Source organism: Centroberyx gerrardi, chromosome 7 (assembly GCF_048128805.1).
Source record: "Centroberyx gerrardi isolate f3 chromosome 7, fCenGer3.hap1.cur.20231027, whole genome shotgun sequence".
Classification (NCBI taxonomy): Eukaryota; Metazoa; Chordata; class Actinopteri; order Beryciformes; family Berycidae; genus Centroberyx; species Centroberyx gerrardi.
In genome coordinates, this window is record NC_136003.1 from 30,479,151 (window position 1) to 30,491,197 (window position 12,047).

The 12,047-nt window shown below is 41.7% G+C and overlaps 1 protein-coding gene and 1 non-coding gene across 2 annotated transcripts in view; both read right to left on the reverse strand.

Annotated features, from left to right (window-relative positions):
- The window catches only part of kpnb1 (karyopherin (importin) beta 1), a 28,153-nt gene that overhangs the window by 3,797 nt on the left and 12,309 nt on the right, over positions 1 to 12,047 (reverse strand). The window contains exons 12-20 of the mRNA XM_071898279.2: positions 11,763 to 11,893; positions 10,212 to 10,359; positions 8,907 to 8,978; positions 7,409 to 7,553; positions 6,589 to 6,671; positions 4,589 to 4,696; positions 3,905 to 4,048; positions 2,860 to 2,965; positions 1,739 to 1,853 (exon numbers count right to left, since the gene is read on the reverse strand). Of these exons, the coding sequence (XP_071754380.1) occupies positions 1,739 to 1,853; positions 2,860 to 2,965; positions 3,905 to 4,048; positions 4,589 to 4,696; positions 6,589 to 6,671; positions 7,409 to 7,553; positions 8,907 to 8,978; positions 10,212 to 10,359; positions 11,763 to 11,893 (1,052 nt within the window). The remainder of the gene's footprint in view (positions 1 to 1,738; positions 1,854 to 2,859; positions 2,966 to 3,904; positions 4,049 to 4,588; positions 4,697 to 6,588; positions 6,672 to 7,408; positions 7,554 to 8,906; positions 8,979 to 10,211; positions 10,360 to 11,762; positions 11,894 to 12,047) is intronic.
- LOC139910848 (small nucleolar RNA SNORA79) lies at positions 2,274 to 2,415 on the reverse strand. Its single transcript, XR_011784587.1, has one exon. It is a non-coding gene; the product is annotated as a small nucleolar RNA SNORA79 (small nucleolar RNA).

Below are 12,047 nucleotides of genomic sequence, written 5' to 3' on the forward strand. Positions count from 1 at the left end.
AGCGTTACTGAGCACTTTGTTTGGTCCGATCTGTCTTTTGTTCAGCAGCGGTGCCGCGCTCTAACAGGAAACTACCACTACTACAAAAGAAATAATAAAAGTGTAGGCACAATTCCCTCTAAGACACACTTAATCATAGTTTTCATGATGATTAAGTATCCGTAGATAGTTTGACAAGTTTTCCAGACAGTTTCTAATGATCAGATTTGAAGAATATGATGTTTGCTGAAAGTATCTGGGCAACACAACAGCAAAGATCCCAACAACTGAAACGATCTACAGGGAGTGTGCAGGCGTTAGGGCTGTCACTTTAAATTCTAAAGTCAGATTTACATTCACATTTGTGTACCAACACAAGTTTCAAAAATGAACAAGGAAATTCAATTTTTTAAAATAAGCATAAAATATACAATTAAAAAAAAAAAAAGCCTGTGTCGGCTGTGTTCCTATGGCCAGGCTGTGCTGACTGAGTCGGTTACACTGGGTTAAGAAATCAGACTTTAATCTGTCTCCAGTGCTTCTTGGGTGTATTTACACCGGGCATTAAAATGTGTCTTAAATGTAAATGGGGTGCATGTTTAGGGCCAAATAGAATTCAAGTTTGTTTTGAGTCTATCTGCTTATGCTCTGACGCCCTCTTGTGGCCGGGAATAAAAACATGTGAGACAACCGATTATCAGCCTCTGGATATATAGCCTTAAAGACATTGACAATTTTGAAATGAATTTATAATGAAGCTACATTTCTGCTGCTAAAATCAAATTTGACTTTTTGATAAAGTGACAGCCCTAGTAGTTGTGGGAACTCAACAGCAACTGCAATTCAAAAACTTTAAAACCTGGAAATCAGATTTTCCAGACCTGCAAAGGCACCAAATCTAGAACGATGCCTCAGTACCACTGCTGCACCAGACAGACAAATAAAACAATCCTAACAGTGTGTTCAGGTCTCAGATAGTGAGGTTCAGTTATACATCACATACTCAGCGTGGTGCATGATTTCTCATCATAGACCAGACACACATCTTAGGAATATATTCATGCTTGTATTACTACACCGGTAGGGACTGGAGGTCTTAGTTATTCCACACATTTGTGTCTTCATTTATCCGCCCGCCTCCTTTTCTCCCTCTCTCTCCTGCTTTTAAAAACACAAAACCTTTGTGTTTTGGTATAATTGTACAGATTGGTGAAATTTACCTGACTCAAAAAGATGTATATCATGCATTAGGGCTGAACGATTTTGAAAAAATATCTAATTGCAATTGCGATATGATTTGCGATATTAGAGGGAATGATAATTTTTACATCATTATTCTCATTTTCATTGAAAAAAGTGTTAAAATGATTATGGTGTGATTTTTGCGGGGATCTGTACCAAACAAAGATGTTTTCTTAAGTCTGTAGAATATGATGTGTAGGCCAGGACATCTCTGCAGCACCACAATATTTAATTTAAAATGGTATTTTGACACATTTCGCCTTTAACAAATATTGCGCCTCCTGCAATTTGAAAATTGCAGTAGGCCATATTGCGATTTTGATCAAATTTCGATTAATTGTTCAGCCCTATCATGTATACCAGTGTTGGACACTAGGGGAAGATACAAGTATTTGTTCACCAAGAGGATTAAAGCCTGAGAAAGTCACAACATCATCTCTTCCTACTTTCTTTGGCCTTAACGGGTCATTTGATGGTTCTCCACCCACCGCACCTCCCTCCATCCCTCATTCCTTACCCTATGAGTCCGGCAGCGTTGGCCACCACTCCGTCAGAGTGGTCGTCATCCTCCGCTATGTGGTGAATGAAGGACAGGATGAACTCCACCCGAGGCTGGACCAGCATCACATCAGCTGGAGGAGGAGAGGAGGAGGAGGAAATGAGATGGAGGGACAGAGGGAGAAGGATGGAGAGAGGGAAGAAGGAAAAGGAGGTGAGGAGGGAAGGAAGAGGTTGGCAGGGGAAATGGAGGGGGGGGGGACATAAGGGAGGAAGTGAAAGAAAGTTAAGAGGGGAGAAGGAAAGAGGAGAGGAAGGAAGAACACAGACAAAAGTTCAGAGAATGAGAAAAATGAAGAGCGAGACATCAAAGCGAAGAGAGAAAGAGCGAAGAGGAAGACAGAGAAGAAGCAAAAATAAAAAGAGGGGAAAGAAATAAAAATTACAACTAAAATCGGAGCTTTTTCAAACTGCAGAATGCCTTCACTTGAATTCAACTTAAAAATCGTTTACAGTTTTGACAGATTTGCAACATTTCCAGCCATCAGGTTGGGGTTTGTGGGGTCTCGCAAAACCAAGAGGGCGTAGCGGCCGCCCCGCAGCCCGGAGCCTCCTGGGTGAAACAGACCCGCTTCACTCTGCGACGCCATAAAATCCACACTGCCTTACTCATGGCAGGCGGAGGAACAGACGTCACCACTGTGTGTGTGTGTGTGTGTGTGTGTGTGTGTGTGTGTGTGTGTGTCAGTGATTGTATGAAAGAGTGAGTACAAGAGTGAGTCAATAATTAATCTCTGAAAAACTCTCCCACAACATGCCTGGTTGAGCGAGCTGCGTGAATGAATGTGATTTTTTTTTTGTGGGTTAGTGTTAGGCTTGGGCTGATATTCGATAATACTAACAGGAAATATCGAAATATTGCGATATTTGATATTTCCTGCGGTATTGAATAATTATTAATAACCTTGAAATTTGATGTAATTTAGAAGAAATACAAAAAAATACAAAAAAAAATATTTGAAATAATGTATTTGCGTTGTGATGTTACATTTTGGATATCGCCCGAGCCTAGTCAGTGTGTGATGGTCTACGTGAACATGCTGATCAGGGTGTGGGTGTGTGTGTGTGTGTGTGTCTTACGGTGAACGTTCTCCTGGTCTCCCTTCAGGCCCTGGATGATCCCAGTGTAAGCCTCCAGACAGCCCTCCCTCAGCTCATTCAGATAGTCCACCATGTCGTAGTCCGACTGCAACACACACACACACAGATGCATTATGGTACTTGTGCAGACACTCCATCAATTCACTTCACATTAATCGGCATGTAGATGACGAATTTCGTGACAAAGTACAGCACAGTTTCCCAGTGAAATGAGCTTTTAGGCCTTTACTCTGCAGGAATAAAACAGGGTCAGACTACAGTCATCATTTAGCGCCACTGCTACATGCAGAAGAAATCACAGTACAGGACTCCCACACCTTCTCACTAATAAAAAAAAAAAAAAACTCATCCCCATCCCTATTTGACAGTATTCAAGGAATAAAATTTCATGACTTTTCCAAACCGTTTCTCTATAATTTTTCAATTTTTCTCCAAGTCTGGAAAACACCATTTTAATATTCTATGACTTTCCCAAGTTTTCCAGCAGTGTGGGAACTCTGAAGATTATTCGCCTCAACTCGTCTTGGCTTACAGTCAAACGGTTGGAAATAAAGTGTATTTGAGTGAAGGTCTCAGATAATGTGGTAGGGTTATACATCACGTGTTCAGCGTGGTGCATGATTTATCATCACAGACCGTACACAGATCTTAGAGTGACTGTGTTGCTGATGTGAGTTTTGGTACTTAGAAGTGAGTCATTTTGGTCGGTCCTTATGTGGGACAAAGGGTTTAAAGGTTAGTTGTTGGGGTTTGCGGGTGCTGGGGTTACCATCTGGGTTATTCATCTTCATAAAATCTGTCAAACTCATTTGTGGGTTTTTGTGTTTAAAAAAAACAAGTAGGGTGACATTTCTCTGAAAAAAATGTAGATTATTTTGGCTGGTAAAAGTTATTCTTGGCAGGGGAGTAAAGTTAATTTCAGACACCATGCGTGTTAATGTGTGTATATTTCTCAACGCATTAAACTGGCGATGTGAGGCCTGCTACTCTGTGTGTGTGTGTGTGTGTGTGTCTTTTCTGTTACCTTGTCGACCTGGGCCTGGGACGCCTGCTGCAGGGTGTCCAGGACGATCTCCAGGTATTTCTTGAACTCTCCTCCGATGGCCAGAGCGATGTCACCAAACGCCGACAGGATCTGGGGCTTCACAGACCGGTGCACGTTCTCATTCTACACACACACACACACACAGAGAGAGAGAGTTAATGCTTTGAAATAAGCCTGCCAAATATTATCTGAGAGGATGAAGATCTTGAAGAGAAGACACCATGGATGTGGGGGAGAGGATGAGAGAGGTAGGAGGGAAAAGAGGCAGAGGAGAGGATGAATGTAGAGAGGAGAGATGGAGGGGAAAGGCAGAGTGAAAGAGTAGTAGAGGAGTAGAAAAGAGGGAGCAGGGGGGAGAGGATATGGGGAAGGAAGAACAGGAAGAGAAGAAAGGAAAGGATGAGAAGAAGACCGGATGAAGGGAGGGGAGGAAAAGGAGACATAAGAGAATGTGGAAAGAGGGGAGGAGAGAACAGGGTTTGGAGAAAGGAGACGATGGGAGGAGAGAATGAGGGAACAGAGGATGGAATGAAGGCAAAGTGTTGAGAGCGAAGGATGGAGAGACGACAGGAGAACAGAAAGGTGTAAAGGTTCAGAGTTTAAAAAACAAACTGATGAGCACAGAGAGGACAGAGGGGAGAGAAGAAGACGAGTCCAGCTCACCCCCAGGTTTTCCAGCAGCAGCTGCATGATCTCGTCACAGTAAGGCAGGATGTTGGACATCAGAGCTCTGCACAGGTCACACACCAGACCCACCGCTGCAAGACACACCTGCAGCAACACACAGCGCGTTACAGTCAGAGAGTGTGTGTGTGTGTGTGTGTGTGTGGCAGCCAAGTTGAAACCTTTTCTGGATCTGCTGTCGGTTCCCCGCATCTCAATTCTCAGATATAAAATCGTCAATGTCTGCAGGCTTCAGCAGTTTAAATTTACTTTTTATTTAATTCAGCTCTGAAGCAGGCAAGGGTTAATTACTTCGACAGGTGAGTCCACAAGGGGGAAATCAATCAATTTGATCCATCCACCTTTGGTGTTGCGACTGGTTGGCATGAAAACCTGCATACTCATGGGCTTCGACGGCACACAACGATTGAATGTTCTGTGTTTTTCATTCTCTTAAAGCCATTTAGATCTAAAGGCTTCTGCTTAAATGCTTGAAATGTGTTTTAGACAAATATAAGTAGTGAAGTTGATCCTATGTATGAATTTCTTTCCAAAGCCTTTGTCTTTCCATCAAGGCAAAGGGCGGCTGCTTTAAAGAATCTAAAATATAAGTTTTGATTTGTTTAACACTTTTTTGGTCGCTGCATAATTCCATTTGTGTTATTTCATAGTTTTGATGTCTTTACTGCTATTCTAAAATGTGAAAAATGGTAAAAATAAAGACAAAATGCGTGTGTCCAAACTTTTGCCTGGTAGCGTAAGCTGAAAAAACATAAGACCTCAAAACTGTACTTCAGGCTTGAACACTATATTTGGTGATGTATTTGAGTTATCTAAATTCAAATGTGTCAAAGATGTTTTAAGACTAGAAACCTTCAGGCAGCAAGCTCTCTAGCCATCAAATAGCAAACAGATGCAGGTTTCTTTTTGTGAGCTCCTGCAGAGATCCAGAGGCAGCTCTGCTACCTGAAACAAACCCTCACAACTGTAAAATCATTTACAGTTGTGAGAGAGATTATGCAACATTTCAAGTTGGGGTTTGTGGGGTCTCGCAAAACCAAGAGGGTGAAGCGGCCGGCCTGCAGCCCGAACCTCCTGCGTGAAACGGACCCGCTTCACTCTGTGACGCCATAAAATCCACACTGCCTCACTGACGGCAGGCGGAGGATCGGACGTCAGCTCATTTGGTGGCTTCCAGAGCCGCTACATGCCCCAAGACACCATGCAAGATAACACGCCTGATACAAACAGACACTGTCCGCCAAAGGCAAACAGCACCAACTACTGTAAATGTTTTAAGTCAAAAGGTAATTGACTGTGGTTTGTGTGCAGAACACAATAATAGACGCATAAATGCTACGAAAGGATACGATCCACTTAACACAGATCTTTTTGTCGAAGAAGGACGTCGGCTTTGATGTCATTTTTACAATTTAACACAGTTACTGCTCTTTTGTTTTGTAAGGCAGCACAGACCCAAACAGCATTAGCCAATCTGTGACCCAGACACAGATGTGCAGCTAACTTTACTGCCATTGAAAAGTTCAATAGCCAAATTCAACACAAGTGCTCTATGATTATTGTGAAGAATTGTGATTCTATGCCAAATGTTTTTTATAGTGTTGATGTTACGGAGGGCTTTGTTACATATCTGCAGAAAACACCTAGCAGAGGGGCAGCAACATGTCACCTAAGCTCTTTAACGAAAGCTCTGGCAGAGAGATAAAACCCAACCAGTTCACAAAGTCTGTTTTCTAGTGCTTTTAATCTGGTGGCTTCAACAGCCTTACAACTGCTGAGGAGGAGAAAACTTTATTTCAGCTCGACTGGAATCGATCGAAGGTTTGCGGCTTGGAATGTGACTTTGTTTAATCCGGACTACTGAGACACCAGATAACAACAAGACAACGAAGGCGACAACAAGTCGCTCCAGAAGCTAGCTGTCAGAGACGATGGAGGGAAGCTGAAAGACTGTGAATGTAAGTGTGTTTGTGTCCCACCTGATATTCAGCATAGTTCTTGAGTCCAATACCCAAGAAAGGCTTGAAGGCATCCATATATTTCTGGAAGTCACTCCCCAGCACTGAGAAGACAAAAACAGAGACAACCAGCTGTGTATTATTTAGTGCTTCTCTACTTTCAGCTCATCTCTACTGCAGAGTGTGGAAACCGACAGCAGCAGTTCTTGTTTTGCACGGTCCATGTCTCAACTGTCTCAAAGCTAAATCCTTCACCGGAGGAGGTAAATTTAATCAGGGATCATGTCTTCACCTGGTCAGTCTAATGGAAGGAGCCGCTCTAATTGCTCACTATGGCACTGGAATCACCTGAAGGTAACTGACCGATTATCACGATGGCCACAATGCAGTTTTTTATTTTCAGTTTGTGTTAAACTCTCAACAGCAGCCCTGGTTTCAGGGATTCAGCGTCTTACGTCTCCATAACACCTCAGGAGGGAAGATACCTGCTGCCATGGGGGATTGAACTCAAGCCTTTTTGATTCTGTGATATGTTGTAATCATTTCATTGTAAAAAGTCCTGAACCAGTTACTGATTCATTCGATTTTCAAACCATTTTCCGAAAGACTCCTGAAGATTATTCCTTAAAACGAATAGACAATGTGAAGTGATAGAAGTCTACAATTACATAGTGTGTTTACTGAGACACTTTTTTGTGCTTTTCCAGACTTTGTGAAAATTTCCAGCTCTTGAAAAGTTTTAAGATCGTTCAGTCATGTTCCATACTTCCAAAGACCTGCACAGCATCTCTGAGTGTGTGTGTGTGTGTGTGTGTGTGTGTGTGTGTGTGTGTGTGTGTACCTTCCACCAGCGTGGAGACGGCCATGAGCGCGTCCTCCTGCACGCCTCCGGAGCCGGCGGTGCTCTGGAACATTCGGAGCAGCGAGGCCATCACCACATCTGAGATCTGCAGGGCGTCCTGATGCTGCACCTTGCGAAGCACATTCTGGAGGACGACCGGTTGGAACAGGTTAGCCGCTGTGTCCAAACGCTTATTTTTAGCCGACAGCACTCAACAGATGCGTGTGGGAGGCGCCGGTCATGGCTGCTGTTGCCAAGCGACTACTGAAAATCTTTTTCAAGTGCAGCTGTACTTCTGCTAAAAGCTGAAATATTTTTTACTTCTAGGAGTTCTATTGACAGCATTTCCCAAATAATGTTAATATTTGGCAGGTAAATTAACAGCCAACCAAGTAAATTTGTTTTAGATTAATTTCGGGTAATGTGAGGAACTAAGCTGGCGTTCAAAACGTGCCCTTTTCCCCATTGGTGTACTTTTCAAACAATATTGTCAAGCACTGAAAGTGTGTTAGTGAACTACAATGACCATAATTCTTTGCACCTCTGACACAGCGCATCCTTTGTTCAGTTTTTGTTGGCACTTCTGTTGTGCTCAGAGAGGCCAAGTTTGAAACGTAGCCTACATGATGTGTTGATGGAAGCCATTTTAAATTTGCTGTATGTTGTACTTGCTTCTCTAATGTAGAGACAGTCAGTTGGGAATATAATAATCAGCTGATGTTGCAGTAGCAGGTTAGACAATGTTAGCCTCATTAGCTTAAACTAGAGTGAAGTTTTAGTGCTGGACAAAATCTGAAATAGTGGGCTCACGAAATGTCAAATCATTAACAAATTCACAAATAAAATTTCATGACATTTCCAAAACTTTTCCCCCTTTAATAACTTTTTCATAACTTCTCCAGGCCTGGAAAACACCATTTTAAAATTCCATGACTTTTCCCAAGTTTTCCAGGAGTGTGGGAACTCTGACTGTAACCCAAGACAAGCTGAGGAGAATAATCTGAAAACTGTCTGAAATATAAAGTGTATTTGAGTGAAGGTCTCAGATAATGTGGTAGGGTTATACATCACGTGTTCAGCGTGGTGCATGATTTATCATCACAGACCGTACACAGATCTTAGAGTGACTGTGTTGATGCAGAATGTGTTGCTGATGTGAGTTTTGGCACTTAGAAGTGAGGACATTTGGGTCCTTATGTGGGACAAGGGGCCATTTAAAGGTTAGTGTTTGAGGGTGCTGGGACACCATCTGGGTTACAGTTAGGTTAAGCTGCGGTAAATCTAGGTTAAGAGACAACATAATTAAACAACTCCTCCCATCTGAACATTCTGGATTTTGTTTCACGACTCTCTTGAACAGTTGCCAGGATGTTGGTGAACAGGCACACACCCTGAACACAACCCATCTCTGCATACCTGGCATTTAATAAAGTATGAAGCTGGGCCTCACTGAGCAGATTCTGCAGAGGGCAGATAGAGTACAGGTGTGTGTTCTCACCTGTAGAGTGGCACACAGTAGCGACTGCAGGTCGTTGAACTGGATTCTGTCTGAGGTGCTCTGGATGTGAGACTGAGGAGAGACAGGAAGTTACATCATTAGACAGGAAATACAACGATCAACAGCAGCAGATGTCGACTGGGTGGAGAACTGGATAGCTTCTGTGTGACATTCTGCTCATTTCTTAACGTGTTGCATGGCTGACAGCAATACACTTTCAATTCAATTAATTCAGAATGGCAATATAAACACAAATATAAACTACAACTGCTGCACAACTAGAGCCAAAATGATTAACCAAAGTATTTTGGCAGACACTGACATCACAACGAGTAGTTTCAGTCGCATCTCATATCAAAATCATTTCAACTAATTCAGACCTTTGAAGTGCAAAGTAGTATTTTTTAAAAGGTTCAGAACAGGTATTTTGTACATGTTTGCAACAGATACTGTGTAATACAAGCAATGAATCATACATTTGTACATTTTTCTTTACATTAATTTTTCAATTTGCTTAGAGTAATACATAAAAATTCTTCGCCAAAAAAAAAAAAAAAAATTCTTTTTACCCTGTACATAAATAAAAAGGTAAAAACTAAAAAGATTTAATGTATATTTTTAATCTATATTTTTATTAGTTTTAGTTCAGCTTTCATTCTCTCACAAAGTGTTATTTCAGTTTACAGCCAGCTCATTTATACCGTTCACTTATACCCTCCATCTTTGAAATGCAGCCTACATTTTAAATTAGCTGTTAAGTTGCACTTGCTTCTCTAAAGTGGAAACAATGAGTTGGGAATATAATAATTAGCTGATGCTGCACTTGCAAGTTAGACACTGAACTAGAGTGAGGTTTTAGTGCTGGAAAATACCTGAGATACTGGGCTCACTAAATGTCAAAATGTAAAATCATTAACAAATTCACAAATAAAATTTCATGACGTTTCCAAACATTTTCTCCCTTTTATCATTTTTCATAATTTCTCCAGGCCTGGAAAAAAACATTTTAAAATTCCATGAGTTTTCCCAAGTTTTCCAGGAGTGTGGGAACTCTGACTAAGTTGAGGTGAATAATCTTAAAACTGTCTGAAATATAAAGTGTATTTGAGTGAAGGTCTCAGATAATGTGGTAGGGTTATACATCACATGTTCAGCGTGGTGCATGATTTATCATCACAGACCATACACAGATCTTAGAGTGACTGTGTTGATGCAGAATGTGAGTCTGATCTTTACAGCTTGTCAGTCCTTTATCTTTAAACTCCATGCCTCTCTATCCTTCCATCCCCTCTTCCTCTCTCTTACCTCCATCTGTAAGACCTGCTGCAGTCGCTCCATGATGACCAGGGTGGTTTTCTGTACGGCGGGGTAGCAGTCCTTAGCGCTGTTCTTGACAATCTCCATCAGAGCCTCGTAGGCGGCCGAGCGCAGGTTGTTCTGGTGGCCGTCGGGCCTGGAGAACACAAGACGGGAAATATTAGAATAATAACAGAACAACTACGGAGGCGTCGCCTCTCAATACCCGACTAGGTCCCATACCGGGAATTATTGTGATTTGAAGACAATAACATTTATCAAAGCATTTCAAAATGTTAAATTCAGCTTAACAGTTTCTTCTACTAGCCTAGCAGAATTTCATTTGACAGAAATAAATTCAGGACTGTCCAATTCCATTTGGAAAATCAAAAAGGGACATGCAAATGTTACACAAAATAATTTACTCTACTGCATAGTGAAATGTGTTTTCATTGAACAAAGTGGTAGTGGAAAAATTTATTTGATTAGAATCGGATTGAATTTGAATCAGTTCCGTAACTGGTGTAGGTATCAGAAAAAAAAAAAATCAAATGGCATCGAGCCCCAACAGCAATAGATGTAATTTGGTACAAAGGAATATTTTACTGCCTGTTCAAGCCTTCAACCACCCATCTCAAGGTTCTTCTCACTTTATATAGAATGATATATAAAGCCCGTTTTACACTGTTCCTTTACACTATGTGTAACGTCCTGTTGCCCTGTCGTGTGTTAGTTTGTTTTGCAAAAATAACCATGTATTCCTATATATTTATTCAATTTGGCAACTGAAATCATTGGGATTCTGAATGTAAATGTTCTCTACGTTTTGTATCTTTCCTCACACGAGTCTCTTTTACAATGTTTCAACAGCAGCTTATGATTTTAATATTTTCCTCTGCTCTCCTCTGCTTAGCGAGTCAAACACTGCTGTTGCACCTCATCAAACAAGGTTCCTCGTTATACACTGCAACCAGGAAGTCCCTCCCTTCAACAGGAAACAGCTTCACACCCCACTGTGTGTGCGTGTGTGTGTGTGTGTGAGAGAGTGTGTGAGTGTCAGTGAGAGAGAGAAAGATACAGAGATAGATACAGTAGTCTTGTCACAATTCAAAAACTTTTGACTTCAGTACCGATACCCTCCCACGTATCACCGTTTGGACTCAAATAACACGGCACAAACCAGAAAAACCGCCAGAAAATAACATGAATACTTACAATTGTTTAAATGCAGTAACTACCCTACTTTGTTTTAGGTTTTCTTTTTCTATAAAAAAAAGCCATTGATGGTACTTTTGAAGAAGAAAGGAACAGAAAGTACAAATTGTGTCCCATTTTGTCGACACAGTACCAGTTCTGGAAAAGCCAGATATCAAATTAGGCACCATAATACTGTATGTTTTGAATACCAGCACTCTGTTCAACACTGTAGCAGTGTTCAGGCTTTCAAGCATGGGTTAGAATGATTCCTCTTTAGTTATACATGCACAACTTAAAGTGTGTGTGTGTGACAGAGAGTGAGACGACCTAAGTGACTGTGTTTGTGTGTGTTTTCTCATCCACCTGTCTGTGGTCTCCAGGAGTTTCTGGACGATGATTTCGAAGGAGGAGGAGAGGCAGTAGGTGCTGGGCTCCTCCTGGTCCTCCGCCGCATCCGTCGCCTCGTAGGCCGCCTCCGCCAGGCTGGAGAACGCCTGGGAGGGGAGAAAGACAGGGAGGAGAGACATGACTTCCATGACTTCTGTTCGTCTGTGTTTGTTCTGAAGTTGGGATGCGGCTCTGGGCTTCTACCTGAAGGACCAGAGCCCTTTTTTTTTTGGTTTACTAAATTAATTCCATAACTACTCC